The sequence below is a fragment of the Populus trichocarpa genome, chromosome 14 (assembly GCF_000002775.5).
Source record: "Populus trichocarpa isolate Nisqually-1 chromosome 14, P.trichocarpa_v4.1, whole genome shotgun sequence".
In the NCBI taxonomy this organism is placed as follows: domain Eukaryota; kingdom Viridiplantae; phylum Streptophyta; class Magnoliopsida; order Malpighiales; family Salicaceae; genus Populus; species Populus trichocarpa.
Genome location: NC_037298.2, coordinates 5179043 through 5202615, shown reverse-complemented (window position 1 = coordinate 5202615; position 23573 = coordinate 5179043). Strand labels below are relative to the sequence as shown.

The 23573-nt window shown below is 36.6% G+C and overlaps 4 protein-coding genes, 1 long non-coding RNA gene and 1 other non-coding gene across 6 annotated transcripts; 2 read left to right on the top strand and 4 right to left on the bottom strand.

Annotated features, from left to right (window-relative positions):
- Positions 1-235: 235 nt before the first annotated feature.
- Positions 236-3894, top strand: LOC18105218 (uncharacterized). Its single transcript, XR_008057184.1, has 2 exons — positions 236-2812; positions 2924-3894. It is a non-coding gene; the product is annotated as an uncharacterized LOC18105218 (transcript).
- On the bottom strand, positions 3640-7244 carry LOC7496949 (putative threonine aspartase). The gene is made up of 11 exons (XM_002320078.4): positions 7032-7244; positions 6886-6936; positions 6465-6585; positions 6286-6370; positions 5656-5734; positions 5437-5563; positions 4862-5028; positions 4619-4782; positions 4216-4339; positions 4034-4138; positions 3640-3958 (listed from the first exon to the last, which is right to left on the bottom strand). The coding sequence occupies exons 1-11, from the start codon at positions 7173-7175 to the stop codon at positions 3866-3868; spliced, it is 1260 nt and encodes a 419-aa protein (XP_002320114.4). The 5' UTR covers positions 7176-7244; the 3' UTR covers positions 3640-3865.
- An 837-nt stretch (positions 7245-8081) lies between these two features.
- LOC127904268 (uncharacterized) lies at positions 8082-15907 on the top strand. The gene is made up of 2 exons (XR_008057272.1): positions 8082-8322; positions 15695-15907. It is a non-coding gene; the product is annotated as an uncharacterized LOC127904268 (long non-coding RNA).
- Positions 8409-11888, bottom strand: LOC18105217 (phosphomannomutase). The gene is made up of 12 exons (XM_052446968.1): positions 11804-11888; positions 11564-11652; positions 11418-11462; positions 11243-11309; positions 11086-11162; positions 10917-10952; positions 10537-10592; positions 10304-10403; positions 10084-10179; positions 9886-9975; positions 9104-9155; positions 8409-8660 (listed from the first exon to the last, which is right to left on the bottom strand). Exons 2-12 carry the CDS (start codon positions 11630-11632, stop codon positions 8608-8610), a joined length of 741 nt encoding a protein of 246 aa, XP_052302928.1. The 5' UTR covers positions 11633-11652; positions 11804-11888; the 3' UTR covers positions 8409-8607.
- On the bottom strand, positions 15781-19403 carry LOC7496948 (phosphomannomutase). The gene is made up of 12 exons (XM_024585458.2): positions 19287-19403; positions 19045-19133; positions 18903-18947; positions 18728-18794; positions 18571-18647; positions 18402-18437; positions 18022-18077; positions 17789-17888; positions 17570-17665; positions 17372-17461; positions 16476-16527; positions 15781-16032 (listed from the first exon to the last, which is right to left on the bottom strand). The coding sequence occupies exons 2-12, from the start codon at positions 19111-19113 to the stop codon at positions 15980-15982; spliced, it is 741 nt and encodes a 246-aa protein (XP_024441226.1). The 5' UTR covers positions 19114-19133; positions 19287-19403; the 3' UTR covers positions 15781-15979.
- Positions 19404-20359: 956 nt separating this feature from the next.
- Positions 20360-23018, bottom strand: LOC7496947 (ABC transporter G family member 20). Its single transcript, XM_002320076.4, has one exon. It carries the CDS (start codon positions 22937-22939, stop codon positions 20699-20701), a length of 2241 nt encoding a protein of 746 aa, XP_002320112.2. The 5' UTR covers positions 22940-23018; the 3' UTR covers positions 20360-20698.
- Between the last annotated feature and the right edge of the window lie 555 nt (positions 23019-23573).

Below are 23573 nucleotides of genomic sequence, written 5' to 3'. Positions count from 1 at the left end.
CAGACTAGAAAGTCCGAACATTCGAAGAGGATTTTTTTTCTTCATAAATGTACAAGTGATGAAGTTTGATAAAATTCATGCCCGGCAATTTGAGTGTATAAGCAAAAATTTACCAAGTACAACTACTCTACAAGTAAAAATTGTTTATTTGTTGATAATAGTGGCTAGAGAATGGGGATTATATATCATCACAACTAGAAATACAAACTAAAGGCGGTAAATAAAATGCCTCTATACCACTGTCTCTTCTTCTTTAGCTATTATTCACTCCCGGAGAATTCCATTTTGAGGTGGCCGAGTTGGTGCAAAGAGGCAGACAAAGATTCTATTCGGAAAGGGCGTGGGCTCGCATCCCACTGTCAACAATCTTCAGCACCAGCCAGTCTGCTCAACCTCCAAAACCTTGATTTAAAGAAGAAAGGGGCATCTGCCATGGTAAGCAGATATTCCGATGGCTGTATGGAAGAAGGCTAGAAAAAAAGGCACCTTCTTAAAGGAAAGTCAGTCAAGACCCACCTCTGGAGTACGGACAGCTGCTTTCAGAACCGCTTAAGCAATAGATTTACCACCAAAGTGACAACTGAATGGGGCGACTCGAAACCTGTCTCCAACCCTCATTAAACATTATCCGTCTTTCCATCACTAGCAGGTCCTGGCGAACCTGCTTTTGAAATAGCTCGACCGATAGGGAAAGGGTTACATCCGCGAGAAAAGCTCCTTCTCATGTTGCATTTCTTTGGTTTGGAAGTTTCAGTATGTTGTCTGTGGATTTCTAACAAAAGGAAAGTCCCCCTATGCCATTTGATTAATTAAAGTTCCGTGCTGCTCGCCACTCCCCGAGGCCAAGGACGGGGTCGAACCGTCATTCCAGGATTTGCAGTCCGATACATTTCCATTATGTTACCTAGCCGCCACCGCATATGTATAAAAAGAGGGAGCGGGGAAGGAAGAACAACCGTTTCACTTTGGGACATGAGGTGGTCAATAAAAAGAAAAAAGTCGCAATTCAGTTTCAAATGGTTTGAGCTTGGAAGCAACCTGCTATCTATCGATAGGCGAGAACAGACTGCTATTGGCTGCTTCGCCTATCTATTCTCTCCTGGTCTCCGGCTTGACTACTCTGCTTGCCACACGAGATCCCCCGAAAGATTAAAAGAAATGAGCATTAGCTCTTTCTAAATAAAATAAGGAGTCCGTCGACCAAAAGCAGTGTGTGTTCCAGGGCTTTCTATCTACTCCTATCCAAAGTAGATTGCTTTTATTTGGTGTGCTTGCATGTATGGTATGGGAAAACCCCTAGTGTAAAATGTTTACTACTTTTAGCTATGCTAATATAATAATTAATTAATGCTTCCCCGACTTCTTTCTAGAATTAGAGTTCGACCGCAGCTGCCCCATTTTAGATTTGGGGGGATCCAGTTCCTTGCCAACTATCGACCCCCATCTCTTTTCACACTCAATTCCTCCTTTGACTACTTTCATTAGGAACGGAACGTGGGCTTGAAGAAGAAGATTGTCTAGTCATCATACAGTCGGGGGGAGACTATCAGTGACCGAGCTTCTAATTGGTATTGGATTTGAACTCCCGAGATTTCCTTTTAGTCGTGGCAATTATTTTTCATACACAGGCCGCCACAAACACAAAACACAACGTCGAGGTTTCTTGGACTTTGCTTCGCCACCACCAAAATGTCCTCATCACTCATCTTCACTGACTCTTCCACAGCTTCTCGTCCTTTTCCTCTTGCCCCATTCACTTCTTTTAATTCCCCTCTTTTCCTTCGCCATGTGAGGCATCTTGTCGAACGTGTTTTATGCAATTCTAATGTGTTTGCTTCGTTTGCTGCTCGGATAAACCGGGTGGTGAAGCGTCCGCGAGGGTAATTGATGGGAGAATGGTGGCAAAGCAAATAAGAGATGGGATAACTGCTCAAGTGTTGAAGATGAAGGAAGCAATTAGTGTTGTTCCTGGTTTAGCAGGGATTCTTGTTGGTGACTGGAAGGATTCTTCTACTTATGTTCGCAACAAGAATAAAGCTTGTGCATTTGTGGGAATAAACTCTTTTGAAGTACGTCTGCCAGAAGATTCTACCGAACAAGAATTGATTAAGTTTATTTAGGAATTTAATAACGATCCTTCAGTTCATGGCATTCTTGTCTCTGCCTTCGGTATGGTTTTGAATTTGAACAATTTTTGACAACGTTGAAAGAGTTACATGGTATTGTTGTGCTGAATTGTGATGGTTTGATTAGAAGTGGCCGTGTTTGTATCGGCATATGAATGAGCAGAATGTGCTAAATGCTGTTAACACTGAGAAGGATGTGGATGGTTTCCTTCCACATTGGTCGCCTTGCAATGCGAGGAAGAGACCCATTATTTGTTCCGTGTACGCCTAAAGGGCGCGTAGAATTTTTGCATAGATATGGTGTTGAAATCGAAGGAAAGAGAGCATTTGTGATTGGTCGGAGCAATATTGTTGGGACGCCAGCTGCTTTGTTGCTTCAGGCAATTCATTTTCCCAGCAAGGGCTTCTGTAGATTCTAATAAGAGTTTGTCACTTCTCTTGTCATCATATATGTCAGTGGGTGTATCTGTCCTTTTCTAAACTCGTCGTCTTGACGTTCTCCAGATTGGTAGAGGGAAGATGCTACTGTGAGCACTGTCTATTCTAGAACCAAGAACCCTGGAGAGATCATAATCATAAAACAAGCAGATATAATAATCTCTGCTGTAGGGCAACCAAATATGGCGAGGGGGAGCTGGTTAAAACCTGGTGCGGCTGTAATTGATGTTGGAATTAATGCAGTTGAGGTGAGCAGAATTCTATAGTGGCTCGTGTTTTTCTTTTCCTGGACATGCTTTCCAGGTTATATTTTTATGTGATTGAAGGGTTTTTATTTGTATGCATGCATGTATAAAAAGGATGCAAAAAGCCCTCGAGGTTACTAATTGGTTGGAGATGTCTACTATGAGGAGGCCTGCAAGGCTGCTTCAGCTGTTGGTCCTATGACTACAGCAATGCTTCTCTCTAATACTCTCAGGCTCTCATCTCAGCAAAGAGGACACAACTTCCAGTGATTATTACGAGATTTTAAAGATCAATGCTAATATGATACGGCTGGCTTCCCAGGGACCGGCCTGGTGGTAGCTTGAGCTCCCATTTTCTCTCAGGGAGGAGCTGGTTTCAGTCCCAGGCGCTGCCTTTCTACTAGTTTATTTTTATGACAAGGTGAGATTTTATGACAGGTGGAAGACGTTATATCTTGCTAGGGAAAGTGCACGATAGATTTTATACGCCAAAATCTAGGGTTCCATTTTGAACAGCGTTTGTTATTTTCTTTCACCTAGATTAATGGGTTTCACTGATTATCATTCTATAACTGTTCGGTTCCAATTTCAGATGCCTTGAACGAGTCCTAAACAACCTTCCTTCCTGTTGTGCAAGACTTCAATTATGGATTGGATTCATATATCATCTGTCAAATTTTAACTCCTAGTTCATTTGCAGAGTAGATTGCATATAACTTTGTGATACAGAACCATGAACAGCGTATGGATACTGTTCTTTTTGCCAAACACGGATGGATAGTCAAGGACAGTATAATCTGGAAGGCAAGTGCAGAAAAAAAGGGCAGTGATTAAAAAAAAAAAAGGTTAAATCTTTGATGATTACTGTTCACGTTTATATCATTTCAACATCAATTAATCACCTCTTCAATCTGCTTGGACTTCCATCTATCTATTGAAAAAGATACATGCAAGTTGAGCACACACTTCATCAATACCAAAAACAGCCACTGATTGTATTTTCTTTTACTTCCTAAAGAATCTGAAAGTCTAGAATCAGAGTGATAAAAATTCCAGTCACAATAAATTTTTGGCCGAAAGATCAACTCGTGCTTCAAAATGGTCTATTCCAGTTTTTCTTTGCTGTTTCGTACTGCGAAGAACAGAAACCTGAAAAGCAATGTTATCAGGAAAATATTATGCTTCCAATTTAATTTCATACAAGCGGGTAAAAAGGGTTGATACCTTGGGCCGTTTCATAGAACTTCCATGATATCCTATCCCAAAAGACAACGAGGAAAAAGCTGCTGCAATTTCTATTGCTTTCAGACTCGGTGAGTTTCCTGGAGCCTAAGAAACAAACAAGCAATGAATTGAATAAATAATAATATTGCGCACACAGAACCAAATGTCTTAGACAAGCTCACCATCATAGGGGCATCGGCTTGCACAAGTAAAATCCCAGCACTTTTTTCAGTAGTATTTCGATTGTCATCCAGAATTACAGACCGTAATACTTTCATACTAGCAGAGGCAGGACCAGCCTGGGAACTGAGCATGAAAATAACCTAGTCAGTTTAACAAAGTGGCTATCCCTTGAAGCACCTGATTCATCATAGCAAAGCATTGGCAAGTATCTGATTGTTGAAGCATCAGCAAATACAGCTACTGCATGCAATCAAAATTATTGTTCTTCTTTCTTTAAATGAATAACTTCCAAGGGCTCAAGCTGAATTGATCATGGTGACTCCATGCATTAAGCAATTGTAAGCATGTGGAATTCTAGGATAGAAGGCCAACTAGAGATATTGCAAGAAAAGAGAATCATACATTGATGCCGAAACACAGCACTCCCTAGCAGCGAATCCTTTCATTAGGTATTCACCAGCACCAGAAGCACAGCAGCCAACTATGAATGGAACTCCAAAAGGACCCCTTGAAGAAGCCCAGCAACCACAACCATGCATTGCTGCCAGCCCCACTCGCCCACCTATCTGTTTTCCCATTATAATTACTTAATTCCTCCAAGATATGTCAGTAACAACATTGAAAATGAATTATACTATTCATTACCTTCATTGCTATACCACCACTAGAGGCCCCAGAAGCTATGTGTCCTTCAGTGTCAACACAGATAACTCCAACTGTGTCCATGATACAGTCCTCTTCCATGGTGCTTGGCATAGACGATTGCCCACCATCATTCCCTTCTGAAGGTTCATGAGATTGAAATTCTAATTCTGCAAAACCAATACAACAAGCATCAAACATTGTAATATTTGGAAAGCCTGGGAAAGGCATGCATGACCAATGTCTTTAACACAGATGAAAGGGGAAAAGAAACAAGCAAGAATACTGGTGCAAACAGAAATGTTGTATTGATATACACAATGGCATTGGTTGCAAGCCACCAACAAAACAAGAGCTATCTATATAAATGTTAGATAATTATGTCTAATTAACTTCGTAGAACGACTGTCAGAAACAACAATATGAAACTCTGCATAACATGCGAAATTGGAAGATGGCAGGAGAGAAGTCAGTTTCACAATCTAGGTAGCTCATAAACAAAGAATTTACACTTACTGACTTAATGCTTGTTAAAAGAAAGCAATTGATTTGTTTAGTGTCAAAAACAAATGTGATACCTGAGATTTTTGAGGTCTCTTGAGCACTACAACAAAGTCTATCATCAGAATAAATCTTAGCATTGGCATTAGCAAGCATTCTTTTGTACTTTGTCCATTGTTCTTTTGCCCTTGCTGTCACTAGCCACTGTTTTTCAAACGAAAAATATTCAACAAGATAACAGATTAAGCATAAATTAATTTTCCGAAGGAAAATCAGTTTAAAGGATCAAACCATACCTTTTCTGCCTCCACAATTTCTGGCAAATCAATGCCTTTGGACTTCCCCCATACACGTGCACCTTCACCAACCAAGAACCTAAGGGCACATAAAACACGCCTTGAGAAAACTAGAAAACATTAAGGGGAAAAAAAGAAAAGAAAATGGCTATATGCAACACATCTTCCTCATATAAAAACAATACAATTAACTTATATAAAACATCATTGATTGACATAATTGATCAAAGAACTCGTTTTTGGAGTATCTCTGTTCTTTTTTTTTTTGAACAGGTTTTTGGAGTGTGTCCAAGATGCCATTATTATCATATCAAGAGCGATTTGATTCAAAACTTGAATATAAATGCCTCCAAATAACTAAAACATGACTTCAATACTTAAGATACCAGTTGAAGTATGTTTAAATGTTATAGCACTGAGCACATTTTAAGCAGCAGTTATGATTCATGAAGTTGGCATTTTGAACTGTAAACAGAGGTCCTAATCATACATGAAATATCAAGTTTTAAGGAAAGTAGAAATATTCATCTCGAACAACATTAAGATGGAACACAGAAAAAGAGAACAAAATTTAAGAGGCATCATAACAATTCAGAACGTTATTAAGAAGAAAGAAAGATAGATAATTACATAGGAGGTATTCGACCCAACAGTGAAGACCCCATCATTTGCTCCTTGGCCAATAATGCAGCAATATGGATGGCATTTCGGACACCTGGACTACAACTAGTGAAATATTTATTCAGTGAATTCACCAGAAACATAGAGTATAAATGAAATCCACATGAAAACTAAGTCTTATTTTATACCTGGAACAGCTCCAACAGCTCCAAATGCACCAGAATCACCATCCATAATACTAGCATCACATTCCACATGACCATCTTCCGTCAAATTAGAACCCTGGCCTGCATTTGTGCTTGGGTCATCCTTCAACAAAACAACAAAGGCAACATCATCTCATCTTCTCATTTATATACGCCTATAAGAAGGTTAACTACACTCAATCATAGATTTAAGGCGGTTTCCCTGAAATAAAACATGATAGAATAAACACGTAAAACCTAGAGCCCGCCTCCATTAACCACTCTAGGCCGGGTGAAATTGCGCCTTGCACCTTCAATTTTTAATCAAGAACCCATTGGATCGGCCAGAAAACAAAAATCGCATTCTTTCCATGTTCTTGCATTAAAATTAACCATAAATGAGCAAACTAGGTAAATTTGTTACCTCCAACATTTGAATGGCGGCCGTAACAGCATCTATACATCCACCAGGACCCTAAATCGGTCCAAAAAGAAAACGAAATATTACAGTATCCTAATTGACTGTGAAATTGAGGAAATGGAGAAAGAAAAGAGAAAAAAAGAGAGGACCTTGCGAAGAATAGAAGCAGCAGCGAGACAAGCGCGCTTCATGGCGGACCTCAGAACTTTTTCATTGGATGGCGCGTGATATCCCGCTCCAACATGAACCGCCACGAAGAATCTAGGGTTCTGATCCTCTGATTCACAGGCCATTTGGTTTCGTCGCTTGGGACTTCTGGCTTCAGCTTCCTTTAACGGTCACGTCGGCGCCTTTTATTTCCTTCGTTTATTTTATTTTCCTTTTCCAATTTTTTTTCCTTTTGTTCAATGATTGATTGATGAAAATAAATTCAAGTGTTTAATTAAAATGCAATTGGATTTTCGGGGTTTTTTCTTTTTCAAAACGCACACTTGGTTACAAAATTTGGTAAAATAATACATCCAAAAAAATATTAAAAAAATGAAATAGTTTTAACAAAAATATGATTAAGAATAACAGAAAAATCATAAACAAACAAACCTTAATTCTAACCTTAAATTAACCCAAAATATAAACTCTAAACAATATTAAACCCTAAAATTAATTACTAACATTAAAAATAAAAAATAATCAAAATCTTTTGGTTTTTTGACCTATTTTTTTTTTCCAATTCCATGTGAGGTTTTTGATAAATTTTATTCTCTATTATTGAGTGAACTTTAAACAAATTAAAAGATAAAAGAAGACAAAAAAAACCAAAAGCTTTAGATTAGTGCTTGTTTTTAAAATTAATGTTTAAGGTTTGTTTTTTAGATTTAAAATTATTGTTTGAGGTTATAGTAAGGATTAATTTGTGATTTGTTTTTTTTTTATTTTATTTTATCAAAGTCCCTGTTTTCAATCATGTTTTTGTTAAAATAACTAATTCCACTTGCGTCTATGCTAAAGTCACTTCTTAAAATAATGCTATTTTTAAATATTTTTTTGGCTTTAAGTGTGATACTTTTTAAAAAAATTCCAATTTTTCTTGGATGATTTTCTGTATCACAAATCTTTTTTTTTTTTTACAAAAAAATAGAATTAATGTTTTTTTATATATATAAAAATATTTTAAAAAGCACTACTAAATATACCCCATATATGTTTGGTAAAATCAACATTATGCACCAGATACCACTTTGAAAAGCACAGTTGATCATTGCAGCTACAGAAGATGGAAAGAAAAAAAATCATAGTAATTCGGTTTAAGTTACAAATAAAATTCAAATTTATTTACCTTCATCTCATAGAAAAATAAATGAAAAATATATCCAATTTAGATAAGAAACTAATTTTTCCAGGCTTAAAAAATAAATTACGATTTCATAATGATTACTTTAGGTTTGCTTAGGCAACAACACAAGACGATAAACGAGGAAAAAGAGCACACACGAACGCATTTCAGTCTCCAAGCTTACTGCTGGTGCTGGTAAAATTCCCATTCTCATAAATGCATATAAATAGGAGTCGAGGTTAAGAAATTACATGTGATAAATGGATATCTCTCCATCACGTCTTCATTGTTCATAAAATAATACATTCAATTGGGAATTTATATTTTGCGCTTATTCTCATGGATAAAATACAAATGTAACACAGAGTTGAAACAAAATAATTGCCATGAGCTCAGGCAAAGAAGAGGGCTTTACACTGCTCCACTGTATCATCAGGGCTGGTAACTGCAGATAAAATAGCCATAAATCGAAACCATTCAATACAGCTACATTAACGTTTAAGCATACTTTAATAAAAATGGGAAATAAGACCATCCATTTAGATAAATTGCATCTGGAATGAGTTTTTTGATTCACATGGCATTTGCATGTATCATAGTGACTTTGTATAAGACAAAAATATGCAGCTAAATGTTATTGTTTGAATGCAGTAATGACAGCTGAAGCGTTCAGGATAACCACCCACAAACTTCACAATGTTATAGGTGAAGTCCAACTTTAGAGACCAATCTTTAATTCCCTACTCTCCCACGTGAAAAAAAAATATAACTAGTTGAATTAACTTATATCTTAAGCTGTTTTGATTTTATTTATTCTGATGCATATCATATTGAATATGAAACCTTGAGATGCCAGCAAATAGGTTGGAGATGAAATCTTTTTCTGACCTGTATGACCCACAGTTCGTTCTGATTCATATATCTCATGATCGTTTCCCCCCTGCTCAAATAAAAAATCCAATAAATCCAGGAATTCAATGATAAAGAAGAATTATAGAATGCTACAATTAGAATCACATCTCCAATTGCATATGGACATTAGAATGCCACTGAAACAGTGAAAGCAACACAAGATATATGCAGGAGTGTGGACCAATCCTGAATTTTCTAAGGTTAGTTTAAATTATAGAGAACAAGTATATTCTGTGGGAAATCACGAATATCTTCTGCTTTGAGGATATAACTAGATACAAAGAGTGAAAATCCATTGTTTTCCAAATCAATGCAACTCTTCCAGTACAATCCTCAGAAATTGTCATAATCAGTCAAGAATAACTCAAGACTAGCCCTTTAGCTTACAAAATAGCAGCAAGTCCACACAGTTGCAACTCTAAACATTATCCGTTAGTTAATGAAACTCAGACTCTTTACACCAATTATTTGGTTATTCTTTATTTCCCCCCAGTTGATGTTTCTCTTGACAAAATGACTAACATTAGCACCACAAATCCAATGAGCAATTCATAATTAGGGGGCCCTACAGTAGCAGGAATGATGCCCATTAACAAGTTATGTTTGAAACACAACATAATCTATAAAATATGAAGTCCCAACAAAAGGAAGGTTACTTTGAAGAAAACAAACACATTATTAGTGACTACAAATAATGTAAGTGTTGTTGATTTTCATTAATTAAAAACACAAAGCAAGAAATATAATAAGAGGATAACCTTGTAGGTTTTGTCACCAAAGAAGTGAATTTCACTGAACTCGTCAAGGTATCTCAAACAGTATGTCTTGTCCCAGCCTTGAGGGAAAACCTGTTACAAGCATCTCGCACGAATAATGAATATGATGCCAATCTTCCAAACCCGCCTTCTGATTGTTGCATTCAAGAATCATCATAAGCTAGTTAACATGGCACTTACATCAAAGCTTATCTGTCCCCCTATTGAAAATGTGAGGTTAAGGTGAGCGAACTTTTCACGCAGCACAGATACCATTTTTGGGCGAATGTTTTGAACCTGAGGACTCAATTTGTTTAGTATTTCAGCATTAACATCAACTATACAAAGAGTCCAGAATATGAACCCAATAGCTTCCAATAATATTTGTTTTGTTCAAATTCTAACCCAGGCCTTTTCTTACCTTGTCATACTTTTCAAATTCATCTCTTTCTTCTTGGCTGCAGTTCCGTCCAATTGGTGATACATTAAGCATCCCACTTCGGAATTCTATAAATGTTCCCCTTTAGAAATCATTGGAAAACTTGTATAAAAATAAAGTCATTGGAAAACAAAAAGGTCTTATTGAGCATCTTTGCAATATTCAGCTGGATGAGCTTTTAAAAAAATTGGCTTTCAAGCTCTGAATTCACTCACCTTTTTATGGGGATATCCAAGTCAGCAATATAATGAAGTGTGAAGTTTATAAATTCCTGCAGATTCATTAAAAATTTATTAGAAAAAAAATCGATATAATTACTATGCCAGAACATCCCTTTTTTTAATTATCTCAATGGGATGCGAGTCTCGGCGCTGCAAGTCAGCATCCTCAGTGAAAAGACACTATTCCCTACACTATTCAATTTATCCTAGATGATCTTGTTCTTGTTGTAGTCTCAGACAAGCAGTCTACAAACATTAATGCTTGTACGAGTCATCTCTTTCAGAACCCCACTTAAAAGGATTCATTATTAAACAACACCATTTCTAGACAAGCAATCGTAGAGTATTCTTGTATAATGAGCAAAAGATCTCACCTTGAGCTTCTCGTCTCCAAGAAATGACTTCAAGCTCTGGAAAAGGAGAATTATACACAGTAATTTAGAGAAACATGTTAACAAGCAACTGGCAGCTAGTATTTTAAGGAAAAAAGAAACAGATCTAATACTGAGCTCAAGTGTTTCAAATCTCCATCTCAAACTGTACCTGGGTGCCGATAAGCTTCCCATCTTTGTGAGCAACAAGCCCATTTTCAGAAAATACATAATCATAGTCGTTAATAACTGCAGAGCCAAGAATACAACAATTACTAACTCCCCTTTAACTCCGGAAAAATAGCATTAAAACCTTAGTAAGCTCAAACCTGTCTTTCCAAGCTGTTCTGATATCTTAGAGAGATCAGATCCACCCACCACTCCTATAGTAACAACCTGCATTTACCAATACTCTTTAACTCTCCATCCCTGTACGAGGGCCAAAGACTCCATAAAAAAAGAATAGCCCGTTTTTTTAGTGCTAAAAATAAATATAATTAATACCTTTCGGAGTTCCTTGACGAACTCTATCATACTAGGGGTGGCTTCCTGGAATTTGAATTGAAGAAAAGTCAATTTCAATGGGTGAAGTAATTTGATATTTATTCTTATTTGACGCTGACAATGTTGTTTTTGTAATAAATTAATACCTTCCTTGGAGCAGTGAGAGTGCCATCAACATCAAATAGAGCAATTAAACCAGGTTTTCTCACGGCCATTACAGTCTCTACAAATTATCCTGTCATCCAATTCACGAAGAGAAGAAATTTCAAAACTCGAAAAATCAAGTTAAAAGGTATGTTTGGCAGCATGTAATGCAAGTGGAGACTCAGATTAAAGAATGGAGGCTGCAACCAAACACAGAGAGAGAGAGAGAGAGAGTGGAGGACCTTCAACAAAACGAAGTAAAGAGAGTGAGGGGTCAAAAGTGCGAGGAGTGGAATTTATTGCAGATCTCAACTGGAGGAATTTGGGAATTAAATTTATTGTCCAGGGGCAGGTTTGGAATGAAGAGGCTTAGATGAAGATCTGTAGATTATTTTCTGTTTAATTATGACCGTTCACGTGGATCTGTGAATGGGTGGAGATTAGTTGGGCTGGGAGAAGTGTTAGTCAAAGCCCACGTGTTCTAGTTTGGGCCAGAAGCAATCTCTTTAGGTAACATGCACGCATTCGAATTGATACTTGGTTTTTGAGAGGAGGATTTTACCAAAGCTGATGACAGATGCGAAGTTGTGCCAAGAATGAGTTTTGACTGATTTTAATTGCATGATGACAAAGGATCTGAAAATAGCTTTCATAAATTTGATAAATTAATAATTTTAATTAAATAATATGTGGATTAATTAATAAATTTAATTACTTCGGTGAAATGAAGGAGAAATGATTTAGTTCTATGTTCGATATTACCGCACACCACAATGAAAAGACGATGATTTTACTGTTGTGCAAACCGCGGTGCTATGTGATACCAAGCTTTTTGTGGTTCAATTATATTTTAAAAAAATTAATTTTTTTAACTTCAAATTAATGTTTTTATATCATTTTAATATACTAATATTAAAAATAAATTAAAAAAAATATTATTCTAATTTCTTTTCAAATAAAAAACAAAACACGTTATTACATATAAGCTATTTAGGTGGTTTTACGTAACCAGCCAAACCCGAGGTTGGATTCTTTATTTAAAAATAATTTTTTATTACATTTTAAAAAAATATATTTCAAAATACAACCGACTACAACTGATACCCCGTGGACCCCTGAAGTAATTTGCAAGTGTCAAGAACATGAACTGGCAGTCGTTATCAGAACCTCTCTGTTCTATTATTAGGAAGGAAGGTTCACATGGTATGAAGTAATTCCTGAGTACTAACAAGTCTGTTTTTATTTGAAAGGAAACTTCTTAGCAACCAACCGTGTTTTTCTTGTAAGCTCCATTCATGTGGGTACGATTGGCAACATTTGGAACAGTAAATGTTTGAAGAATTATCACAGAGCTGGACGGCACAGAGATGCTTGAGCACTAGCAGAACTGGATGCGTAAATTGATCATCAAATCCAACAAAGAAGGTGGCTATTCCTCCTGAACAAATTAAAAACAAGAGACTACATGGCTTTACAAATGGCAGGAGCTCCAACCTTACTGAGCTTTTAGCACTTTCTTCAATTCTTCAACGGATACCATGTCAGAATGGAAGTTGATGTCTGTTTCCCAAAGCGGAGATTTGTGTATTTCTAGTCCAGTTGTTTCTTAACATTCTTACTCTGTATGCAGATAAATGAGCGGGAGAGCTTTCTCAAGAACCCTCTTTTAAAATCCTCTAGAAACTCGCTCTCATCACCCACTCTCCATTCGGCAAGGTTCTCAGGATCGTTCAGCTCTTCTTTGACCCATTCATTTGGGAACTTTATTCTCTGGAACAAGATAATGAGCAAGTATGCTAAACAATTTCTGGGAAGTTTATTCTCTTTGAGACCTGCTACATGAACCAATCTTGTGTGTGTTCAGGGGATTTTCAATTTCTGAGGTGAAATAAAGTGCCAATTAGGTCTTCATTTCTACTCAGTGCTCGCTACCTATTCTAGACCTTAAGGTTTACTTAGGTTAAATCAAACTGGTAATATTTCAAGTAAGATCTACTTTCGGCATACAGCAGACTTTTTAACCAGCCAAACTAGCTACCAGTATCAAACTTGAACCAGTTCCTTTCTGAGATGTCAGCAATTAAACGGAGGTTTTACCATTAACTTTCTCTGAAGTGGAGGAAACATTGATGAGTCATGGAGAATCACATAATCTGTGGGAGTGAACGAGGGCTTCCACCAATCCATCCTCTTGGCTCCACAATAGTTTATTTCAGGCGTTCTTCAGCTAACTCCTGTTTGAGTCATTACTTCCCATAGTTGATTTGCACCGTCAAGCACCAACAGGAAGAAAGCTCCAAACCAGCGAAGAAGGAATGTTTTGAACTGAAATACCTTGCCAGTCTTAGCCCTCCTTGAGAAGTCTACGGGTATAACAAAACCAAAGCCATGGTTCCCAACTACCAAGTCCCCTCTGCTAATCTCTAGATGTGGGCACCACTGAAATGCCATCAGAATCCAACAGCTTACATATAACAAATCCAATACCCTTGTAGACTCCTGAAACAACCACAAGTTACAAATTCCTTGTTAATTTTGACTAATTTGTGCTATGTGATGCGAATTCTTTTTGGTTAGAGAAAATGGGACATTGAAGCTAAATAGGAAGTCAATGTATTGATGACGAAGCTGTCTTACATGAGTTTAAAAAAGGTGAAGAAGATGACTAGAAGTTCCTAGCGAGGCGTCTTTCTTGAATATCACAGTTTATTAGCTAGACGTGCAAACTCAAATATGGTGGCTGCCTTCCTTTTGCCTTGTGCTCTGCAAGCCGACGGTTTTTGGCCTCAGGGGATTACTATTTTGGCTGTTTGATATCGACCCAAGTAAATTCCTGACGAGCCTAAAATTCCTTGTCTCTTTCAGGAGCCTAGAATTCTGAGATGGATGGCCTTTCCGAAGTTTCCAGGAGTTCTCCTGCAAGTGACTCGAGACTGCAGCAAAATTTCAGAGAAGGCCATGTTCTGGTTTTAAAGTCCTTTCTAATTTTGTCTTTCTTCGCTTTGTAGTTCTCGTGCAAGACCCTTCAACAGCTTTAAATCTTAAGCCACGATATAGTTTTCTCAAAAAATATAAATCTGATGTGTTATTTTTCATTCAGATTATTGAATTACATTTTTTTTATAGAAAGAACCCTAGTATTTATACGCACTGTAATGTTGCGTCATCAAAACAAGAAAAAAGAACGGATCATAATTCTTAATAAAATAAATTATTGAGAAGTTTTATTAGCTATATAAACATGAACATTGTAGTTGACCATGCACGCCTGCTCTACTTATTATGATCTTGCAGAAGCCTGTACTTATTATGATCTTGCATAAGCCTGAAGCATTCATAGCTTGGAGGTTGCGAGCTTCATAAGATCCTTTCGGAGAATCTTGCCAGACGGATTCTTGGGTATTGCAGCAATAAATGCAACTCTACGAATTCTTTTGTATGGAGCCACCTGGAAATAGCAGCTTCGTAATTTGAGAACAGAAGGAGCTGATTTGTGCAAAATCATTTGATAAAAATAATCAGAAACAATTGACCCCAAAATTAATATGCATTGGGATTAGATCCAATAACTAAAAGTGATTATTTTTTATTAAGTTTGGTTTTTATCCCAAAAAAAAACCAAACTAAATTAATTTTTTTTAAAACTAAAACCGGTTCAAACTGACCGATTTCAGTTTAGTTTAGTTATTTTAGAATAAAAACCAAAATCCAACCGTTTAGTTTCGGTTCGGTTATTTTATACTAACAAACAAAAACTCTATTGTTTTATTTTTTTGTTTTGTTTTTGTAATTTTTAATGGGTTTGATTTGATTTGCCTTAGGTTTTTTTTAGTTTGACTCGATTATTAATTTTAATTCAGTTCAGTTTTTTTAAGTTTAATTGATACAAAAACTATTTTTTATGTGTGGTAAAATCAACATTATGCACCATATACCACTTTGAAAAGCACACAGTTGATCATTGCAGCTACAGAAGATGGAAGAAAAAATAATCATAGTATTTCGGTTTAAGCTACAAATAAAATTCAAATTTATTTACCTGCATCTCATTGAAAAATATATATAATTTAGATAAGAAACTAATTTTTCCACGCTTAAAAAATAAATTACGATTTCCATAAAGATTGCTTTAGGTTTGCTCAGGCAACAACACAAGAAGATAAACGAGGAAAAAGAGCATACACGAAGGCATTTCAGTCTCCAAGCTTACTGCTGGTGCTGGTAAAATTCCCATTCTCATAAATGCATATAAATAGGAGTCGAGGTTAAGAAATTACATGTGATAAATGGATATCTCTCCATCACGTCTTCATTGTTCATAAAATAATACATTCAATTGGGAATTTATATTTTGCGCTTATTCTCATGGATAACATACAAATGTAACACAGAGTTGAAACAAAATAATTGCCATGAGCTCAGGCAAAGAAGAGGGCTTTACACTGCTCCACTGTATCATCAGGGCTGGTAACTGCAGATAAAATAGCCATAAATCGAAACCATTAAATACAGCTGCATTAACGTTTAAGCATACTTTAATAAAAATGGGAAATAAGACCATCCATTTAGATTAATTGCATCTGGAATGAGTTTTTTGCTTCACATGGCATTTGCATGTATCATAGTGACTTTGTATAAGACAAAAATATGCAGCTAAATGTTATTGTTTGAATGCAGTAATGACAGCTGAAGCGTTCAGGATAACCACCCACAAACTTCACAATGTTATAGGTGAAGTCCAACTTTAGAGACCAATCTTTAATTCCCTACTCTCCCATGTGAAAAAAAAATATAACTAGTTGAATTAACTTATATCTTAAGCTGTTTTGATTTTATTTATTCTGATGCATATCATATTGAATATGAAACCTTGAGATGCCAGTAAATAGGTTGGAGATGAAATCTTTTTCTGACCTGTATGACCCACCGTTCGTTCTGATTCATATATCTCATGATCGTTTCCCCCCTGTTCAAATAAAAAATCCAATAAATCCAGGAATTCAATGATAAAGAAGAATTATAGAATGCTACAATTAGAATCACATCTCCAATTGCATATGGACATTAGAATGCCACTGAAACAGTGAAAGTAACACAAGATATATGCAGGAGTGTGGACCAAGCCTGAATTTTCTAAGGTTAGTTTAAATTATAGAAAACAAGTATATTCTGTGGGAAATCACGAATATCTTCTGCTTTGAGGATATAACTAGATACAAAGAGTGAAAATCCATTGTTTTCCAAATCAATGCAACTCTTCCAGTACAAATAGAGAAGTATATTCTGTGGGAAATCACGAATATCTACTGCTTTGAGGATATAACTAGATACAAAGAGTGAAAATCCATTGTTTTCCAAATCAATGCAACTCTTCCAGTACAATCCTCAGAAATTGTCATAATCAGTCAAGAATAACTCAAGACTAGCCCTTTAGCTTACAAAATAGCAGCAAGTCCACACAGTTGCAACTCTAAACATTATCCGTTAGTTAATGAAACTCAGACTCTTTACACCAATTATTTGGTTATTCTTTATTTCCCCCCAGTTGATGTTTCTCTTGACAAAATGACTAACATTAGCACCACAAATCCAATGAGCAATTCATAATTAGGGGGCCCTACAGTAGCAGGAATGATGCCCATTAACAAGTTATGTTTGAAACACAACATAATCTATAAAATATGAAGTCCCAACAAAAGGAAGGTTACTTTGAAGAAAACAAACACATTATTAGTGACTACAAATAATGTAAGTGTTGTTGATTTTCATTAATTAAAAACACAAAGCAAGAAATATAATAAGAGGATAACCTTGTAGGTTTTGTCACCAAAGAAGTGAATTTCACTGAACTCGTCAAGGTATCTCAAACAGTATGTCTTGTCCCAGCCTTGAGGGAAAACCTGTTACAAGCATCTCGCACGAATAATGAATATGATGCCAATCTTCCAAACCCGCCTTCTGATTGTTGCATTCAAGAATCATCATAAGCTAGTTAACATGGCACTTACATCAAAGCTTATCTGTCCCCCTATTGAAAATGTGAGGTTAAGGTGAGCGAACTTTTCACACAGCACAGATAACATTTTTGGGCGTATGTTATGAACCTGAGGACTCAATTTGTTCAGTATTTCAGCATTAACATCAACTATACAAAGAGTCCAGAATATGAACCCAATAGCTTCTAATAATTTTTTTTTGTTCAAATTCTAACCCACGTCTTTTCTTACCTTGTCATACTTTTCAAATTCATCTCTTTCTTCTTGGCTGCAGTTCCGTCCAATTGGTGACACATTAAGCATCCCACTTCGTAATTCTATAAATGTTCCCCTTTAGAAATCATTGGAAAACTTGTATAAAAAAGAAGTCATTGGAAAACAGAAAGGTCTTATTGAGCATCTTTGCAATATTCAGCTGGATGAGCTTTTAAAAAAATTGGCTTTCAAGCTCTGAATTCACTCACCTTTTTATGGGGATATCCAAGTCAGCAATATAATGAAGTGTGAAGTTTATAAATTCCTGCAGATTCATTAAAAATTTATTAGAAAAAAAATCGATATAATTACTATGCCAGAACATCCCTTTTTTTAATTATCTCAATGGGATGCGAGTCTCGGCGCTGCAAGTCAGCATCCTCAGTGAAAAGACACTATTCCCTACACTATTCAATTTATCCTAGATGATCTTGTTCTTGTTGTAGTCTCAGACAAGTAATCTGCAAACATTAATGCTTTTACGAGTCATCTCTTTCATAACCCCACTTAAATGGATTCATCATTAAAGAACACCATTTCTAGACAAGCAATCTTAGATTATTCTTGTATAATGGGCAAAAGATCTCACCTTGAGCTTCTCATCTCCAAGAAATGACTTCAAGCTCTGGAAAAGGAGAATTATACACAGTAATTTAGAAAAACAAGTTAACAAGTAACTGGCAGCTAGTATTTTAAGGAAAAAAGAAACAGATCTAATACTGAGCTCAAGTGTTTCAAATCTCCATCTCAAACTGTACCTGGGTGCCGATAAGCTTCCCATCTTTGTGAGCAACAAGCCCATTTTCAGAAAATACATAATCATAGTCGTTAATAACTGCAGAGCCAAGAATACAACAATTACTAACTCCCCTTAAACTCCAGAAAAATAGCTTTAAAACCTTAGTAAGCTCAAACCTGTCTTTCCAAGCTGCTCTGATATCTTAGAGAGATCAGATCCACCCACCAGTCCTATAGTAACAACCTGCATTTACCAATACTCTTTAACTCTCCATCCCTGTTCGAGGGGCAAAGACTCCATAAAAAAAGAATAACCCGTTTTTTTAGTGCTAAAAATAAATATAATTAATACCTTTCGGAGTTCCTTGATGAACTCTAACATACTTGGGGTGGCTGCCTGGAATTTGAATTGAAGAAAAGTCAATTTCAATGGGTGAACTAATTTGATATTTATTCTTATTTTACGCTGACAATGTTTTTTTTTTAATTAATACCTTCCTTGGAGCAGTGAGAGTGTCATCAAGATCAAATAGAGCAATTAAACCAGGTTTTCTCACGGCCATTAAAGTCTCTACAAATTATCCTGTCATCCAATTCACAAAGAGAAGAGAGTTCAAAACTTGAAAAATCAAATAAAAAGGTATGTTTGGAAGCATGTAATGCAAGTGGAGACTCAAATTAAAGAATGGAGGCTGCAACCAAACACAGAGCAAGAGAGAGAGAGAGAGTGGAGTACCTTCAGCAAAACGAAGTAAAGAGAGCGAGGAGTCAAAAGTGCGAGGAGTGGAATTTATGGCAGATGCAAAGTGGTGCCAAAAATGAGTTTTGAACTTTGACTGATTTTAATTGCATGATGACAAAGGATCTGAAAAATAGCTTTCATATAAGAAATAAATTTGATAAATTAAGAACCTTAATTAAATAATATTTTTATTTCTTCTTGACTTAAATTTAAAAATTGAGTAATATCTCAATTAATTAATAAATTTAATTACTTTGATGGAAATAGGAGAAATGATTTAGTTCCATGTTTGATATTACCGCACACCACAATAAAAACATGATTCTCTAGATTTTGCTATGTGCAACCCGTGGTGCTACATGATACCAAGTTTTTATTTAATATTGTAGTTTAATTGTATTTTTAATTTTTTTAAATTTTAAATTAATGTTTTTATATTATTTTAATATATTAATATCAAAAATAAATTTAAAAAAAAAAATTATTCTAATTCCTTTTTAAATAAAATACAATCTTCACCGCAATTACTCGAAAGCCTGAATGTTCACTAACCAACCTGGTGATGGCTTGACGAATTAGGTGTGTGCCGTGGACTGTATAATGTTTTGTGCAACTTTATGTCATTGATTTAAGCTAGCTTATGTTACCCATGGCAATGAAATATGGCTAGACTCAGCTGGTTAAGACCTGAGTCACAAATTAAACGGATTGACTCAGTCAATTCCTAAATATTTGTTTTTTAAAACCCAATCTAATTCAAGATTTGGGTTGGCCTACTGAGCTAGCAGGGTTTAATAACTGTGCTCCGACCCCATCCCCCTCCCCATCTGCAGAAATTCTTGAAGCTGCTAAAGCATCAGAATCCAAATGCTTCTGATGATCAATGCTTCTGATGATCCCTGCATTGTTTACTTGCACAGATTTCCAGCAGGCGTCATGCTTTTGACTTTTTGCTATAGCTTTAGCAAATTATATCAATATGAACAAGAAAAACCATTAATTTCCTTCCAGTTATTTGAAGAATCCTTATCCTTTGACCTAGTAATTGTACGAAGTCCTTAATAATGTTTCGGAAATCAGTGGTAGCATGATCTTTACAAATTTTATTGAATCTTCCATGGCCAGCCTTGTTCTAAACTGGTTGAATTACATCAAATTTGAACATGAAATTTAAGAAAGGTACTTTTCTGAATGGTAAATTAAGGAGCAAATACAAAATAAACCTTCTAAGTATACGAGGGAAGAAAGCAAGAAAACTGTATGATTGCCTTAAGGTAATATTTTTTTTGGTGCAGAAGCCAAGAACCACCAATAAATTTTACGGTGATCAATAACTAGGAGAATCCCTCACCATCATGTTCTTTGGTAGCTCCATTCTTGTTAAAGACCCATAAAATTTATCCTATTCACCTCCTCTTGTTCTTGCTGCCCAACAACAAAGCAAAATAAAAAAGAATCCTGAAGAAAAACCCCCAAGCAATAGTGACCCACAAGCAATTCCATTTGCTTATTTGTGTTATCCCTTGTTGCCTTAGAATATCTGTTCCTGTGACTACACAAGTGTTGCCTGTAATGTTCATGCCCAAAGTGCTGCTAATGCTCTTCAACATCTTCAATTTCAACGACAATGGCACCGCAGCAAGAGGTGTGGTATCAAACATTTGCACACCCCTAACAAAACATTTTGTTGGATCATGAAATTCATTTTGCAGAGCTGCCTCGTATGGATATTTCACCAGAGATATATAGTGAAACCATATCCAGTACGATGGGACTCGGTCTCGAGAGATGAAGAATCCACTGAAGAGAAGAAAGTATGCCAAGATGGCAACCACAATGGTGAAACCCAGCATAACATGAGAGACAACACCTGAAAGAAAAGTAACAAACGAACTTCCAGCCCAAAATGCAGACAAGATTGCGAAGAAGTAGAAGCAGAACCCAGAAAACCCACCATCAAGTCCTACAGCCCAGAATGTTGTTGCAGCAAAGGCAATAGAAAGTACGATCAGAGAGGGAATTGAGATTAGAGAGTGAGCAAGAACGTATGAAGAGCGGCGATAAGCATTGTAGGCGGTTTCTCTCATGAAAATATAACGTTCTTGGAGAAAGGCAGGGATAGATTCTGCACAGGTGTAGTAAGTAGTGGACATGGCGAAAGCAAAGAAGCCCAATCGCTCTTGCGCACCTCTGGGAGAGTTGTCAAGATGATAAAAAACGGTAGCCAAGATTATACCTGTAACAAGAACAGCACCAAGGCGAATTCCAAACAATTCAGGCATTCTTTTTGCATTGAGTAATGATCTTTTGCTTATAACCATCATTTCAGCCCAGAGTGGATTGGCAAAGGTTGGAACTGAAGATGTCGAGTTTGAATTATTTGGGGCACCGGAGACCAGTTTCCCTCTCGAAATGCTGGCACTTATTGCGTCCTTGAGTGAAAGCTTGGATACATTGCAGGTTCTGTTCGTGGGATTTTTCTTGGTTTGCCATGACTTGTTGAATTCAACTAGGGTCTTGGTTCCATCAGGAGCTTCTTCAAGTTCACGAATCAAATCCAGCGCAAACTCAGTTCGGTTCTCGTTCTCAGGAATTGGATGTCCAAACTGACCAAAGAATTCTGGAAGACCTCCTGGAGAGCCACCATATACTGTTTGCCCATGTGAAAGAAAGATCAAACTGTCAAGTACGGTCAAGATTCTGTAACTTGGTTGGTGCACGGACATGATCACAATGCTTCCGCTTCGTGCGATGCGCTGCAAAACCTTAACAACCATAAAAGCACTAGTTGAATCAAGCCCTGAAGTTGGCTCGTCAAGAAACAAGAGAATCGGGTCATGAACAATGTCAGTTCCAATAGAAACTCTTCTTCTTTCACCTCCTGACACGCCTCTATGTCCTTCATCTCCAATCACAGTATTGGCTGCATTACGCAAGCCTAACTGATCGATCAAGGCCTGAACTCTTGCTTTCTTTTTTGACCTGGAGAGGGAGCGGGGAAGCCTGAAATCGGCCGAGAACATCAGTGTCTCTTCCACAGTAAGCATAGGAAACAAAAGATCATCTTGCATCACATAAGCAGATATCACTTTCAATAGCCTTGACTCCAAGACCTCACCATTCAAAGTCACAGACCCTTTCAAGCTCTCCTTTGCAATTCGGTCAGCAAGTGCATCAATCAATGTGGATTTTCCGGACCCGCTAGCCCCAAGAACAGCCATAATTTCCCCCTCTCTCGCTTCTCCTGATATATCATTCAACAAAACCTTCATGCTAGCTGTCTCTGAAGAACCATGTGACAAGTCCTCCTTTCCACAGACTGGAAACGGCATATTTTGGCCAACTTTGACACTGTATGTTAAGTTGTTAAAAGAAAGAACAAAGGGGCTCGATGGTGGCATAGAGCTACAGGCATAGCCTAGCTCAAGGGCTTGATGATGATGGACAGGAGTGCTGTCAATGGAGGTGTCGCTTTGCGCATCTTCTACACGCTTTAGGAGCTCACCAAGAGTAGGAGAAAGAGAAGGTTTGGATCTTCTAGGATATTGTTGGAGCTCCATTCGGTTGTTATGGTTAAAGAGTGGCAGGTTGTCACTGGGAAAAAAACCTTCTCCTTGTGACATGTTTGGATGTCCTAAACCGGACATTTCTGAATGTTCGGTCTGTAGTTGCACCACCCTTTTGCAGAAGATTTATAGAGAGGGAGGGGGAAGGGGTTAGTATGTTTGGTGTATCAAGCGTCCAACCATGGTGTGGAGTATAAAGTAGGTGAGAAAAGTTGTATAGAGCAGCAAAAAAAAAACTCACTCAAGTACTGAATTGATTATACACACGAGGCACCAAACCATATTATTTTATATATATATATATATATATATATATATATATATAATTTAATTAATTAGTTGATCCAAGTAAATGTTTAAAGTCCAAAACCATATATAAAATCACTTGTTTTTGTTTTTATTAAACACCAAATCATGTCTTGTATTTTAATTTGAATAACTTAGATTTAATCTTACGACAAAACATAATAGAAAAGAACATAAAAAACCTCAACCAGCATTATCTACATATACAGGATAATTAATTTTTGTTCTCAATTTATATAAATGGAGAATCTCTGGTAAATAAATCCCTAAAAAAAGAGATTAATTTCAACAACCAATTATTAATTTGGTGGGAGGTCAAGATCAAGCAAAAACCCCCTATCACGAATTATTTCTTCTTGCTACAACAATGTCCACTTTCTGGAAACTCTCAGGTTGGTTGCCAGCAAGA

Excerpts from the sequence above, each read along its gene's own strand:
- LOC7496949 (XM_002320078.4), bottom strand. The coding sequence starts at position 7,175 with ATGGCCTGTGAATCAGAGGATCAGAACCCTAGATTCTTCGTGGCGGTT. Across the intron at positions 6,586-6,885 it reads CCGCCATTCAAATGTTGGAG|GATGACCCAAGCACAAATGC; the intron begins GTAACAAATTTA and ends GTTTTGTTGAAG. Across the intron at positions 5,029-5,436 it reads AGAGACCTCAAAAATCTCAG|AATTAGAATTTCAATCTCAT; the intron begins GTATCACATTTG and ends TTGGTTTTGCAG.
- LOC18105217 (XM_052446968.1), bottom strand. The coding sequence starts at position 11,632 with ATGGCCGTGAGAAAACCTGGTTTAATTGCTCTATTTGATGTTGATGGC. Across the intron at positions 10,953-11,085 it reads GGAAGCTTATCGGCACCCAG|AGCTTGAAGTCATTTCTTGG; the intron begins GTACAGTTTGAG and ends CTCCTTTTCCAG. Across the intron at positions 10,404-10,536 it reads TTGGATATCCCCATAAAAAG|GGGAACATTTATAGAATTCC; the intron begins GTGAGTGAATTC and ends TGATTTCTAAAG.
- LOC7496948 (XM_024585458.2), bottom strand. The coding sequence starts at position 19,113 with ATGGCCGTGAGAAAACCTGGTTTAATTGCTCTATTTGATCTTGATGAC. Across the intron at positions 18,078-18,401 it reads TTGGAGATGAGAAGCTCAAG|GAATTTATAAACTTCACACT; the intron begins GTGAGATCTTTT and ends ATGAATCTGCAG. Across the intron at positions 16,528-17,371 it reads TTGGTGACAAAACCTACAAG|GGGGGAAACGATCATGAGAT; the intron begins GTTATCCTCTTA and ends TTATTTGAACAG.
- LOC7496947 (XM_002320076.4), bottom strand. The coding sequence starts at position 22,939 with ATGTCCGGTTTAGGACATCCAAACATGTCACAAGGAGAAGGTTTTTTT.